General features: G+C 53.2%; 1 protein-coding gene across 3 annotated transcripts; it reads left to right on the forward strand.

The window, feature by feature from the left end:
- GRM6 (glutamate metabotropic receptor 6) lies at positions 509-14,172 on the forward strand. Of its 3 annotated transcripts, XM_021084337.1 has the most exons (10): positions 509-1,076; positions 2,281-2,497; positions 2,733-2,868; positions 3,472-3,626; positions 5,162-5,302; positions 5,405-5,605; positions 7,725-7,870; positions 7,961-8,584; positions 11,505-11,816; positions 12,559-14,172. In XM_021084337.1, exons 1-10 carry the CDS (start codon positions 588-590, stop codon positions 12,754-12,756), a joined length of 2,619 nt encoding a protein of 872 aa, XP_020939996.1. In that variant the 5' UTR covers positions 509-587; the 3' UTR covers positions 12,757-14,172. The 3 variants fall into 3 exon arrangements, with proteins under 3 accessions (XP_020939996.1, XP_020939995.1, XP_020939994.1); XM_021084336.1 differs by having other exon boundaries at positions 11,505-14,172; XM_021084335.1 differs by having other exon boundaries at positions 5,162-5,605; positions 11,505-14,172.

Raw genomic sequence — 14,703 nt, forward strand, 5'->3', positions numbered from 1 at the left:
GAGCCAGAGAGGACCGTGTGGATGTCAGACTTCATAAAACAGGAAAGAAACGGACCCGGGGAACAGGAGAGGGAGGGAAAGGAGATTTGGAGAGAGCCAGTCCTGTGCACACCCCTTGCTCAGGAGGGGTCTCCGCCCTCAGAGCAGCCTCTCATCCCTTCCCCAGAATCCTTAAATCCTCTCTCCCTTAGGGCCCTCAGCATCTGTCACTGCGCTGTCCTGAACCGACAGCGCCTGGAGCAGGTGATGCGCGCTGGGGCTGGCCCTTGAGGAAGAGCAGACCGGGGCTGTCGGGGTGGGGGGTGGGGGGCCGGAGCGGTGGAGACAGTGGTCCGGCTGGGAGACCCGGGTGATGAGTTTCGGAGGGTGTGAGAGGCAGGTGGCCGGGGAAGGCTGACAGCGCTGAAGCCCCATCTCCTCTCCAGCTGCCTCGGCCAACAATTATTTACTGCGTGCTTCCCTTCTCCCCAAGGCTCGGGGCTCCCTCGCCTGTCCCCCCACCCGGTTCTCCCTTTGCCCGGCGTTCAGAGCGTTCTCCTGTTCTGTTCTCGTCCCCGCCCCGTCTTCCTCCCGCTGCGCCCGAGCGGATGGCCGGGCTCCTGACTCTGATGCCGCCGCTGCTGGCGCTGGCGCTGGCGCAGGCGGGCGTGGCGGGCGCCGCGGGCTCCGTGCGCCTGGCGGGCGGCCTCACGCTGGGCGGCCTGTTCCCCGTGCACGCGCGGGGAGCAGCGGGCAGGGCGTGCGGGCCGCTGAAGAAGGAGCAAGGAGTGCACCGGCTCGAGGCCATGCTGTATGCGCTGGACCGCGTGAACGCCGACCCGGACCTGCTGCCCGGGGTGCGCCTGGGCGCCCGGCTGCTCGACACCTGCTCGCGGGACACGTACGCGCTGGAGCAGGCGCTGAGCTTCGTGCAGGCGCTGATCCGCGGCCGCGGCGACGGCGACGAGGCGGCAGTGCGCTGCCCCGGAGGCGTCCCCCCGCTGCGCGCCGCGCCCCCCGAGCGCGTGGTGGCTGTCGTGGGCGCCTCGGCCAGCTCTGTCTCCATCATGGTCGCCAACGTGCTGCGTCTGTTTGCGGTGAGGGCCCGGGGCCGCGCACTGAGGTGCTCCCCGTCCTCGCCCTGGGGGTGGCCGAGGTCGAGTCTCTTTGTCAGAATCACCCTAATTGGTCCGCTGGGCCAGACGTCAGCCAGTCTGGGAAAGTTGTGAAGATTTAAGTGTCTAGAATGCCTGGGATCACTACGGCGTCCATCAATTGCACTGTAGCCCGTGGGCTTTTCTCTGCATCCTTTTTCTCTAATTTTCCTCTTTGTCTTTCTTCTTGATTTTTTTTTTTTTTCTCTCTCTCTCTCCCTCTTTCCTTCTTCCTTCTTCTCATTTTTCCCCTCGGCTTTCCATATGTCTCAGCACTCCACTCTGTCTATGGTCAGCTTCAAACATCCCTCTCTCGCCTAGACCGGCTCCAGCCTCCTTTTTCCAGAACCTCTCCTCTCTGACTTTCCCACCGGCTCCCACTTGCTTCCTTTGGATTTTCAGTTTTTGGTTTTTTTGGGGTTTTTTGGGGGTTTTGGGTTTTTTTTCCCCCCCTCGGGAGTGTGTCTTTCTTGAACATGAGGGATTCACCCCTCTTCTCTGCTAGCCTCCCTCTTCTTGGAATCCTCAGCTTTCTGCTACCATTCCCCACTCTCCTTTCACACTTACTGCCCCCTTTCCCCTGGATCAGCTCAGCGGTAATCCCTGCTGTTAATCACTCTAATGCACACAGATAAACTCAGTTCCAAACAGGCGCCTCCATTAGGCTAGCCACAGCCTTCAAGCAAGCAACCCCTCCCCAGCTCTCCTGCCCGCTCTGCCCCTCCTGGGGCTGCAGCCACCTACACAGACCACCTCTTTGTGTGAATTAGGGAAACATGTCTTCCTCTGGGACTGACAGGCGTCTCCTTCCTTAGCAGGATGCAGCCTGTGCCTGGTGGCTGGGTTGGCTGCAGGCTAGACTTGAACCACCACTTCCTCTATGCTCAGGGCACACCTTGTGCTACCACATGGAGTGGCCCTGGCTTCTCCCCTAGACACTTGTTCCCCCCATATTCCATCAGACGCATTCACAAAATGCAAGTCTTTCACCACACCTTCTAGCCTCTCCATGTGGCTGTTCTAGCTTGTCCCTGGCACCCAACCCCCCAACTTCTATGTGCCCATCCATGGCCTGGGTCCTCATTGCCCTCCCTCCCTAGGGTCACTCACCATCTGTCTACAGCCCAGGTGTCTTTCTCTACTCCAGATACCCCAGATTAGCTACGCCTCCACAGCCCCTGAGCTCAGCGACTCCACACGCTATGACTTCTTCTCCCGCGTGGTGCCACCTGACTCCTACCAGGCCCAGGCCATGGTAGACATCGTGCGGGCACTGGGATGGAACTACGTGTCCACGCTGGCCTCTGAGGGCAACTATGGCGAGAGTGGGGTTGAGGCCTTTGTGCAAATTTCCCGAGAGGCTGGTGAGCTGGGACCTGGGGGTTGGGGCATGAAGGAGGCGGAGCATACAGAGGGGCCATGGGACAGGGAACAAGCCATGAGCTTGGACACTGGTTCATGATGGGGAGCCTGGCTGGTGTCCCATGAGGGCAGGCACCCTTTTCCTTTAGGACACAGCCCCTGCCCTTCATGTGTGGTTGCCGCCCCGGTGGGTGAATGGGTGGGACCAGAGCTGACTTTGGCATCTCCGACACCCAGGGGGGGTCTGTATTGCCCAGTCCATCAAGATTCCCAGAGAACCAAAGCCTGGAGAGTTCAACAAGGTGATCAGGAGACTCATGGAGACACCCAACGCCAGGGGCATCATCATCTTTGCCAACGAGGATGACATCAGGTGGGGCCGATGGCGGGTCCAATCAACTTAAAGGCCTCTCGCCCCTTTGCACACATCCCAGCCACGCACATCCTCCCATTTTCCTCTTCCTCAGCGCCCCTCCTCACCTTCCTGCCTCCATACACCTTTCCCGCTGCCGTCTTCTATCTCGTGCTCCCAGAAATGAAACAGGCCTGGTCTGGGTGGAGATGCTCCAAGCCTAGCCAGGAAAACACACAGCAGGGAAGAGACTGATGGGCACATGTAAGTGCAGGAAATGAGCTGTTACGGAAGGGCTCCCGGGGGCAGGAGGCTATTGGCAGGAGGCCATGGACCCTGGCCTGAGCTCCAGCAAGAGAAGGGAGCCCCTTCTTTCAGGCAGCATGAAGTGGGTCACCGTGCACGGAACAAGAGGGCAGGCCTGGGGTCAGAGCCTGGCTGGACCCTTTACTACCTGAGAAGCCCAGGATGTCCTAAACGCCATACATCCTACTTTTTTTGTGATAAACAAGGGTCTGATGAGTGATGCAGAATGAGACAGATGACGAGAGAAGAGTGGGATGTGACCAAGGTTAGTTGGAGGAGGATCCCAGGGCCTTACTCACCCCACCCTGTTCTTACCAGGAGGGTCTTGGAGGCTGCACGCCAGGCCAACCTGACAGGCCACTTCCTGTGGGTTGGCTCAGACAGCTGGGGAGCCAAGATCTCACCCATTCTGAACCTGGAAGAAGTGGCTGTGGGGGCCATCACCATCCTGCCCAAAAGGGCCTCCATCGATGGTGAGTGAGGGAGTGCCCCCTCACACGGCATCTCCCACCCTCCTTCCCCATGATCCTCTCTTGGGGGTACTCATTTCCCCCTTCTGTAAAATTGTACCATGACGCAGGTAACGGTAACTTCTAGTCTAGAATTCTGAGAGTCTGTGACTACACCCCTCCAAGCAGTGTTTCAATGAATTGGTAAATGAGGAAATGTACATCCTACAGTACAGGGTGAAGAACTGTTAGGTTTTATTTATTTGTTTAGTTTTGTTTTAATATATATTTTTTCTTTTTTTTTAGGGCCACTTCCTCGGCATATGGAGGTTCCCAGGCCAGGGGTCCAGTCGGAACTACAGCTGCCAGCCTATACCACAGCCACAGCAACACAGGATCCGAGCCATGTCTGCGACCTACACCACAGCTCACAGCAACACCGGGTCCTTAACCCACTGGACCAGGCCAGGGATCGAACCTGCAACCTTATGGTTCCTAGTCGGATTCATTTCCACTGCGCCACATCAGGAACAACAGTTTTGTTTAATTTAATGCTTGTATTCCTAGTCCTGCCAAAGGCACTCTAATTTGAGGGTGTGTGTGGGATGGAGAGAAATCAAGGATGTAGGACATACTGTCTGTTGGTCAAATGATGAGGCCCAGGAGTTCCCATCATGATGCAGTGGGTTAAGCATCCAGCATCATCTCTATAGCAGCCCAGGTTGCTGCTGTAACATGGGTTCAATCCCTGGCCCAGGAACTTCTATATGCTGCAGGCACAACCAAAAAAATAATAATAACTAAAGTTAACTTAAGAAAAAAATCATGAGACCTGCCTCTCCTCCTCTCCTCCACTGTCTCACCTGTGACTATCTGGAAGAAGGCAGAAAAGATGTTCTCTTTACACTAGGATTGCTCATTTTCCCAAAGGCTAAACTGAAGACACCTTGACGAGGTGCTTCAGAGCTATTTTATGAAGCACAGACCCTGGAAAGGCTGAGCCCTGACTCCCAGGGGCTCCCAAGTTTTTAGGGATGTACACCCACCCTCACATTCTTTCTTTGCCTTAGAATGCATTCAGATGACAAACTAGACTGAGAACAGTTTTAGTAATAAAGGTGTTTCATTGCAAGACAAGAGGTATGAAAGGAGGGGTGACTTCATGTTTGGGGCAGTGAGTCAATGATGTTCTCAGAGCCCTGGATCTTGTCCCCAGTTGTGTTCCACCATCCTATATGGTTGCTCTGTGTCTTTGTGATTGTGGTATCTTATTCACAAAGTGGCTGCTGATGCTCCACCCATTACAGCTCCACAGCAGCATCCTAACCAGGAAAGAAGGGGCAGCATAAAAGTTTTTCATGTGGTGAGGCTCTGAGTTTGCATCAGGATGCAAATTGACCCTGGAACCCCTAAATGGATTTGAATTCACTGGCCAGGTCAGAAATTGGCCACACAGGCACTCCCAGCTGCAAAAGGAGCAAGCAGTGAAGGGACACAAGTGGTGAGCCCTGGCTGGCTCAGATGGTTGCCACCCCCTGCCCTTCTTCCCTCTGTCTCAGGATTTGACCAGTATTTCATGACTCGCTCTCTGGAGAACAACCGTCGGAACATCTGGTTTGCCGAGTTCTGGGAAGAGAATTTTAACTGCAAGCTGATCAGCTCAGGTACCCAGTCAGACGATTCCACCCGCAAATGCACAGGTGAGAGCTGCCCAGAGTGGCAAGGGTGGCGCGGGAGAAGGTGGGAAGCCAGGCTGGTCACCTGGGGGCCAGGCACGCTTCCTCTGGGCATCCCTAGGACAGGTGAGGAACGCATCGGCCGGGACTCTGCCTACGAGCAGGAGGGGAAGGTGCAATTTGTGATCGACGCTGTGTACGCCATCGCCCACGCCCTCCACAGCATGCACCAGGCCCTCTGCCCCGGGCACACAGGCCTGTGCCCGGCCATGGAGCCCACCGATGGGCGGACACTGCTACAGTATATTCGAGCCGTACGTTTCAATGGTGAGTGGGAGCCAGAGCCTCCACGTGAATAAGGGCAAGCCTGTGGGGGGTGGGGGGGCAGATTTCTTGGGACCTGGGACAACTCAGAATGGAAGGGAGAGCAGAGGAGGGCAGAGTGGCACCTGAGCTTGGGAGCTGGAGTCTTGAACCACGTTCTGGGGACTGGTTTTTAAAACTCTTCCTTCCCCAGGCTTTAGCACCCTTTGCCCCAGGCTGCAAATTCCAGGTGTTGGGGAGCTTCTCTGTGACCCCTTCTGCCTGGAACCCTCAGAGCCACACACAACTCTCTCCTTCATCGCACAGAGTTTGGAGGTGTCTGGTCTCTCAGGGCACGCATGGGGCACAGTGCAGACTCTGCAGAGGCACTGCCTACACTGCACACAGGCTGCCCGCTCTGAGTCTCGGGCTTCCAAATGTCTTCCCAGCCAGGCCCTGAGCTGCCTGAGCACAAGGCGCAGGTCTGTGTCCCACTGATGCCACTGGATGGCCTGGCACCTGGTCAGGGCTCAGAATGGGATCCCTGCTGTGGTGGAGTGGGTTAATGATCCAACTTGTCTCTGTGACGTTGCTGGTTCCATCCCTCTGGCCAGCAGCAGTGGGTTAAGGATCCAGCATTTCCATAGGAGTGGCATAGGTTGCAGATGTGGCTTGGATTGGATCCCTAGCCGGGAAACTTCCATATGCTGCACGTGAGGCTTAAAAAAAAAAACCAAAAACGAAGAAAGAAAAAGGCCCTGATGGACTCAGCTTTGCTTCTGTTTGCAGGGAGAGATTCACACTGTGTTCAATTAAAAACTCCACTCTTCCACCAAACACGCACCTTCTCTCTGCCAAGCTCTCTGCTAAAGAGTGTGACAGCGTCACTCCAGAACAGCTTTACAGTCTGGTAGAACAAGCTTCTAAAAGGATTAACTGGTTGTTCAAAGTGGGACTTCTGTACAAGTCTGAACTCATCCTCTCACCCAGACAGTTAAGCTCTTTCTTAAATTTTTTTTTTCTTTCTTTCTTTTTAGGGCCACACCCGCAGTATATGGAAGTTCCCAGGCTAGGGGTCAAATCAGAGCTACAGCTGCCAGCCTACACCACAGCCATAGCAATGCAGGATCTGAGCAGCACCTGCAACCTACACCACAGCTCACGGCAACTCTGGATCCTTAACCCACTGAGCGAAGCCAGGGATCGAACCTGTAATCTCATGGATCCTCGGTTCATTAACCGCTTAGCCACTAAGGGAACTCCTTAAATCTTTTTAAATTGTGGTAACATACATACAGCATAATATTGACTATCTTAATCATTTTTAAGTGTGTGGCTTAGTGATATACATTGGGGTGCAACCAATCTCTAGAACTCTTCATTGTGCAAAACTGAAACTCTGTCCCCATTAAACACTAACTCCTCATTTCCCCCTCCCCCAACCCCTGGCAATCACCATTCTGCCTTATGACTCTATTAACTTGACTACTCTAAGTGCCTCATCTGGGTGAAATCACACAGTATTTGTCCTTTTGTGACTGGCTTATTTCACATAACATAATGTCCTCAAGGTTCATCCATGTTGTAGCATGTGTCACACTTCCTTCCTTTATAAGGCTGAGTATCATTCCATTGTCTGTACAGACCACGATTTGCTTTCCCATTCATCCGTCAATGGACACTTGCATTTCTTCCATGTTTTCGCTCTCGTGAATAATGCTGCTGTGAACATAAGTGTGCAAATATCTCTTCGAGCCCCTACTTTCAGTTCTTTGGGGATATATCCATAGAAGTGGAATTGCTGGATCACGCTGTAATCTTATGTTTCATTTCTTGAGGAGCCATCATACTGTTTTCCACAGTGACTCCATCATTTTACGATCCCACCAGCAAAGTATAGGGTTCCAGTGCGTCCATACCCTTGCCAACACTTATTTTCTGTTGTTTTGATGGCCGCCATCCTATATGGCTGTGAGGAAGTATCTCGCTATGGTTTTGATTGGCATTTCCCCATGATAGGTGATGCTGAGCACCTTTTGTGCTTGCCTAGCTCTTCCTTTGTCCTGGCTGGGCTTTGGCCTCTGCGGGAGGCTGGCTTTGATGGGCTGGAGAACCAGCTAAGGACGACAGGCTCTCCTTCCAGGCAGTGCAGGAACCCCTGTGATGTTCAATGAGAATGGGGACGCACCAGGGCGATACGACATCTTCCAGTATCAGGCGACCAACGGCAGTGCGGGCAGCGGCGGCTACCAGGCCGTGGGCCAGTGGGCGGAGACCCTCAGGCTGGACGTGAGTGGCGCAGGCCGAGCTCCGGGCGCAGAGAGGCGGGTCCGCCTTCCTGGAAGCGGGGGTCACGGGATCTCGCGTTCTGTGTTCCAGGTGGAAGCCCTGCAGTGGTCGGGAGACCCCCACGAGGTCCCCGCGTCTCAGTGCAGCCTGCCCTGTGGGCCAGGGGAGCGGAAAAAGATGGTGAAGGGTGTCCCCTGCTGTTGGCACTGCGAGGCCTGCGACGGCTACCGCTTCCAGGTGGACGAGTTCACGTGCGAGGCCTGCCCCGGGCACATGAGGCCCACGCGCAACCACACGGGCTGCCGCCCCACACCCGTGGTCCGCCTGTCCTGGTCCTCGCCCTGGGCAGCCCCGCCCCTCCTCCTGGCCGTGCTGGGCATCATGGCCACCACCACGGTGGTGGCCACCTTTGTGCGGCACAACAACACGCCCATCGTCCGGGCTTCCGGCCGCGAGCTCAGCTACGTCCTCCTCACGGGCATCTTCCTCATTTACGCCATCACCTTCCTCATGGTGGCCGAGCCCGGGGCGGCTGTCTGCGCGGCTCGCAGGCTCTTCCTTGGCCTGGGCACCACCCTCAGCTACTCTGCCTTGCTCACCAAGACCAACCGCATCTACCGCATCTTCGAGCAAGGGAAGCGCTCGGTGACACCCCCGCCCTTCATCAGCCCCACCTCCCAACTTGTCATTACCTTCAGCCTCACCTCCGTGCAGGTAGGTCCTTGGGCTCCCGAGGATGGGGGGATTGGGGGAGGGGATGAGCACTGACCTCCACCTTAAAAATCAGAGTCACTCCTCTATTTTGGCCTCTGTGTTTAAAAACAAACAGGAGCTCCTGCTGTGGCACAGCAGAAACGGGAATGCGACTAGTATCCATGAGGATGCAGGTTCCATTCCTGGCCTCACTCAGTGGGTTAAGGATCTGGCGTTGCCTGGAGCTGTGGTGTAGGTCACAGACACAGCTAGGATCCCACCTTGCTGTGGTAGGCCAGCAGCTGCAGCTCTGAATAGACCCCTAGCTTGGGAACTTCCAAATGCCGAGTTGCAGCCCTAAAAAGACAAACAAGCAAACAAAAACCCCATAGGAGATAGGGCACTACTGTTCTTCTGCAACTAGAACTGATTTAAGAGCAGCCTGTTACCTTCTCCTTCATCCTTAAACGAAAATGGGTCAGTAAGGTGTGGAGGGAGGGCATCCAACAACTACTCTGGAAAATAGTGAAATTATTTTCATAAACATGTTTGAACACGCTCTTCCACAATTTGGCTCCCATTTTTAAAAATTAGGATAAAGAGACAGCTGATGCATTTTCTCCAAGCAGAGAATCTGTTTCCATAAAGGGAGTTCCTGCTGCCCAGTCCCTGGGTAACCTGGATGAGAGGCACAGGGTCTAATGATGTTACTGCAGAATGAAGCATCCTATTCCATAGATGGTTGGAACTACATGCTGCATGTGCAGCAAAAGCAGAGTTCTTCAGGATTTTCTCTGAGATGCTAATATTATAGCATTGGAAATGGCTCCTGCAGTCTGGAAAGCATGGGATGTTTTCTCTGCAAAGGATGCTGAGAGACAGGTGTGTGTGACAGTCCCTGACACTGCAGAGCCCACCCAGTCCTCAGGGTTGAGCCCATTTGGACACGGCTCATTCTCCACTCCAGGCAAGCCCTTCTTTCTACCCAGGTCTGCATATGACATGGTCATTCCCACCCCCGGGTCCTGGTCCATGCAATTCTCCACAACCGGAAGGTGCTGCTGCTATCTTCCTGCACATGGCAGGGCCTGAGCTTTCCCTGGGAGGGCCACGATCACGGTGTCTATCCAATCCTCGGAAGGCCCCGAACTGCTTCCTGCCTGAAACCCCTGCAGTGCCCATCACCTCAGGATAGAGATGCTGTGACAACATTCACTGCCCCCCGGCTCACCTATGAACTTCCCACATTACTCCTTCCTTTCCAGAAATCCTGAGTCTTTTCAAAGAGGTCTTATACCTTCAACTTTACAAGGTTCTTTACCAATATGATGGATGTGAAATGGTATCTCATTGCTATAGTTTACTAGTCCAGATAGCCTTTGTAGTTTCTTCTGTGATGTGCCTGTCCTTGAGCTTTGCTCATTTTCTGTTATTTTGTAGGTGCTTGTTATGTACCCGGTGCTTTTTTTTTTTTCTTTTCTTTTTAGGACTGCACCCATGGCATATGGAGGTTCCCAAGCTAGGGGTCCAGTCGGAGCTACAGCTGGCAGCCTATGCCACAGCCATAGCAACTCGGGATCTGAGCTGCATCTGTGACCTACACCACAGCTCACGGCAAGGTTGGATCCTTAACCCACTGGGCAAGGCCAGGGATCGAACCAGCATCCTCATGGATCCTAATCGGGTTCGTTTCTGCTGCACCATGACGGGAACTCCCAGATGTTCATTCTTTTATCCATTACATGGGTTGCAAATTCAGTGGGGTGCATTCTGGTTGCTCCTCCTGTGTATCATAGGCCATAGGCCTTGGGTTTTAGTTTTTCATGGGAAATTCGTTTCTCCATCCAGGGGTGGGGGTGGTTCTAAGAGGAGTATCCATGCTGCCTTCCTGGACAGTGGGTAGGGTTTTATTTTATTAGTTCCTTGTTCATGGAGCTGCTGCCTTGGGAGAACTACAAAAAGATGCTCCTTCTCAGTGTACAAATTACTAAAAGGAACTCCCTTCCTCCAGAACCACATGGCCCTACTCCAGGTGCACAGCACAGCACTGGAGCGCTGGCTAGATTTCAGTCCCCCTCCCCTCAGACCGAGCCCTCTTGTGCCATGAACAACCTGCATGAATGTATGGGGCAGCGCTTCCAGGGTCCCACCTTTATGCAGGAGTCTTAGTTCCTGCTCCCCAGCTTCCCTTGGTTCAAGGTCATGTCTCCTCTCACTGTGAAGGATTTCATACTCCATCTTCTCCCTGTTTGGGGCCTCTGCTGACTCTGACATCCCTGGCCTTCTGGCATCAGCTCACATTCTTAGTGCTCTGAATTTGGAGCTTCACTGTGCTTCACTTCTTCTTCTTCCTCCTCCCCCTCCCCGCTTCCTCCTCCGTCTCCTTCTTCTTCTTTGTGGCTGCACCCACAGCATACAAAAGTTCCCAGGCCAGGGATTAAACCTGTGCCATGGCAGTGACGCCAGATCCTTAAGCTGCTAGGCTACCAAGGAACTCCTGGTTCTTTATCAGTGAGACATGAAATGACTCCTCCCCCAAGCTGGCGTTGTGTCCTCAGCAGATTATGAGGGTTCCCATTCATTGAGTGGGTGGAGAAAATGTGTTTAGAGCCACAGTTCCAGAGCCTCTGCCTGCAGTCACTGCAGCTTGCAGGACTCGGTAAATGGTACTGGTAGAGGTTGAAATACAGGAAGAGGACATCCGGTCACACTTAAGAGTGTTCCCAGCATTTATCTCTACCGCAGCCTCTGCTCTCCAGCTGCCCGTCACAGGCCTTTGCCTGGGCAGTCCCCTCCTGGATGGCCCTCTCCTCTCCAAGGTGGCCCTCAGGCCTGAGTATCCCACTCAGTAGACAGGCACTTCAAAGAGACCCTAACCTGCCGGAGACCTCAGGCTGGGGTGAGGCTGGGGGTGTCCCTGATACCATGTTGACTCCTGCAGGTGGTGGGAGTGATGGCGTGGCTGGGGGCCCAGCCCCCACACAGCGTGATCGACTATGAAGAACAGCGGACAGTGGACCCAGAGCAGGCCAGAGGGGTGCTCAAGTGCGACATGTCAGATCTGTCCCTTATCGGCTGCCTGGGCTACAGCCTCCTGCTCATGGTCACATGCACGGTGTATGCCATCAAGGCCCGTGGTGTGCCCGAGACCTTCAACGAGGCCAAGCCCATTGGCTTCACCATGTACACCACCTGCATCATCTGGCTGGCTTTTGTGCCCATCTTCTTTGGCACTGCCCAGTCAGCTGAAAAGGTAACCCTGGGTCCCCTGTCAGTTTCACCGCCTTGTTTGTTTCCTGCCTGTCCACAGAAGGGATCCATCATCCCAAGACCTGGGCCCCCCATGGGAACAATTGCTTGGTTGGCTGATTCATTCATGTACCTCTTCTTCTGTCCAGTCTCCTCTGCTTGTTCATTCAGTTGTCTCTTCTTCCTTTGTTCATCCAGGCTTCCAGCCATCGATTGACTTGCTTTTATGCAATTACTTCATATACTTCATACCTACCAATCCAAGAATCTATTGGCCCATTTGTTTGACCATTATGCAGTCATTTATTCATGCATACACTGGAACGTTTGTTTATTCGCCCCTGTTATCCTTTTGTTTGCTCACTTGCTCCCTTACTCAGTTTTGATTCATCCATTCATTGGTACATTTGAAAACACATCCGTTCATTCATCCACACGTACTAGCCCATTTTTAGGTGTGTGGACTTGTTCCCCAGGTGTTGTTCTCCATGAATGAGCCTCTCCCTTCCCTTGGTCACTTGTCCACTCAGACCAGTGTGACTCCCCCTCCTTCCTGCCTGGACCAGAGCCACATGGTGACCGCCACTTCTTCCTGCCCCAGGGCCTTCGCTTACACCGTTCCCCTTTTTCCAGTGCTCATTCCCATTCACGGGACTGAAAAAGACTCCCCCCCAGGCTGTGTGGGGGGGTGGAGGGTGGGAAAGAACAGGGCTGAGTCCCATCTGGTCCCTTCCTCCATGGCTTAGATCTACATCCAAACCACCACACTGACTGTGTCCTTAAGCCTGAGTGCGTCGGTGTCCCTCGGCATGCTCTATGTACCCAAAACCTACGTCATCCTGTTCCACCCGGAGCAGAATGTGCAGAAGCGGAAACGGAGCCTCAAGGCAACGTCCACAGTGGCTGCGCCACCCAAAGGCGAGGACACAGAAGCCCCCAAGTAGCGAGCTGGGGATGAATGGGACAGTGGCTCCCTCTCCTCTCTTCTTTTCTTTCCCTCACTTCGTGGTGGAAGCTGTGAAGCATTCAGGCCTGCTGTGAGCAGTCAGGGAGAGGCATCCTCCAAGGCCACAGCCAGCAGGATGGGGCCAGCCTGGACCCACATGCCACATCTCAGACCTCCTTTTCTGTGCATGGTGGCTCGTACTCCCTCACAGCAGTCCAGACTTTCTACTCATGGTGGGAAACAGCTGCCAAGAGGATTCTCCTCTGGAGAGAGACTAAGCTTACACTCACTAGTGAGAAGTTCAGGGATCTCAACGAAGCCCTGGGCTTGGCCCACTGGGAGTGGATTTCCCCCCTTAAGACAACCCCTAGAATCTGGGGATTGGGCAGCCTGTGAGAATGTGTAGATCCCAGAGTGAAATTCAGGGTTAGATCAGCAGTTTCCATAAGAGCCCGGTGCATCTGTATTTTGGACTGAGGTGTGGGCTTGGGGAAATGTTTTGTTGGTACAGAGGCATCGGGGCCCTGAGTGAGAACCCTGTGAGAGGAGGATGGACTGGCACAGGACGGGGCTGTGAGCAGAAGAACTGGGACGCCCCCATGAGGTTGTTTGTATCAAGGTCTTCTCCTCCAGATCTTCTCTCCTGGGACCTGGGAGATGTCCCACTTAGACTCCAGCTTTTTTCCTCTCCTAGGTACACTCCCTTAAATGAACCCCAAGCATTAAGAAAGTCAGATACACCTGTGAGGTGGTAGGGGTGTGAGACCAGTGGTGTTTGCCCTCCTGTGACGCCTCTGAGGGATGGTGTTCTCGAGGTGCAGGTTGGGACCAGTGACAGAAAGAGTTGTGCCCATGGTGAAGATTAACTGCAAGTGGACAACTCAGGATGGATATCAAAACTCTTCTCTCCCAGTATTTACTCGCAGGTCCCTTTTGAAAGGCAGGCAAGAGGCATGAGGAAGACAATGCTTGGACTTTAGATGCATTTTTCATTCAACTTTTTTGAACAAAAAGTTTGGTGTAAGTTATGGAGTTTTATTTCCCTAGGGTAGAATTTAAATTTGTTATATCGACTCTTTTTAATCAGTATGAGTTGTCTAGTTTTGTTTTGTTTGTTTGGTTTTTTTGGCCACATCTGTGGCATATGGAAGTTCCCAGGCTAGGGGTCAAATTAGAGCTGCAGCTGCATCTCATGGCAATGCCAGATCCTTAACCCACTGAGCGAGGCTAAATACTAAGCAAGCGAATACTAAGTTGGGTTCATTTCCATTGAGCAACAATGGGAAGTCCTGAGTTCTCTAGTTTCTAATGTCTGACTCTGAAGATCAAACACACTTCATACAGGAGTTCCCGCTGTGGCACAGCAGAAATGAATCCGACTAGGAATGATGAGGTTACAGGTTCAATCTCTGGCCTCGCTCACTGGGTTAAGGATCCAGCATTGCCGTGAGCTGTGGTGTAGGTCACAGATGCGGCTCGGATCTGGCGTTGCTGTGGCTCTGGTGTAGGTGGGCAGCTGTAGCTCTGATTAGACCCCTAGCCTGAGAACCTTCGTATGCCGCAGGTACAGCCCTAAAAAGACAAAAAGACCAAAAACAAAAAACAAAAAAACACACTTCATACAACATAGAGACTCTTTCCTAGATGAGGTCTCTGCATAATATACTTTGTCCTTGGAGCTTGATGTTTCTGCATTCTTTAATGGAGCTTCTCCTCAGAATAACCTTTTTGGTGTACAGATTCTCCCTACATTTGTTGCAGTCCTAGGAGTTCTCTGCAGTGTGAATTATGATGTTTCATATATTGCTGAATACTTCCCAAAATTCACTATTTCATACGGCTTCTCTCCTGTGTGGGTTTTCTGACATATGATGAGGTGTGTTTTCCTGCTGATGTTTTTCCACATTGATGCTTTTAATTTTCTCCTATATTAGAGAGTAGTGGG

This window comes from Sus scrofa, chromosome 2 (genome assembly GCF_000003025.6).
Source record: "Sus scrofa isolate TJ Tabasco breed Duroc chromosome 2, Sscrofa11.1, whole genome shotgun sequence".
Lineage (NCBI taxonomy): Eukaryota > Metazoa > Chordata > Mammalia > Artiodactyla > Suidae > Sus > Sus scrofa.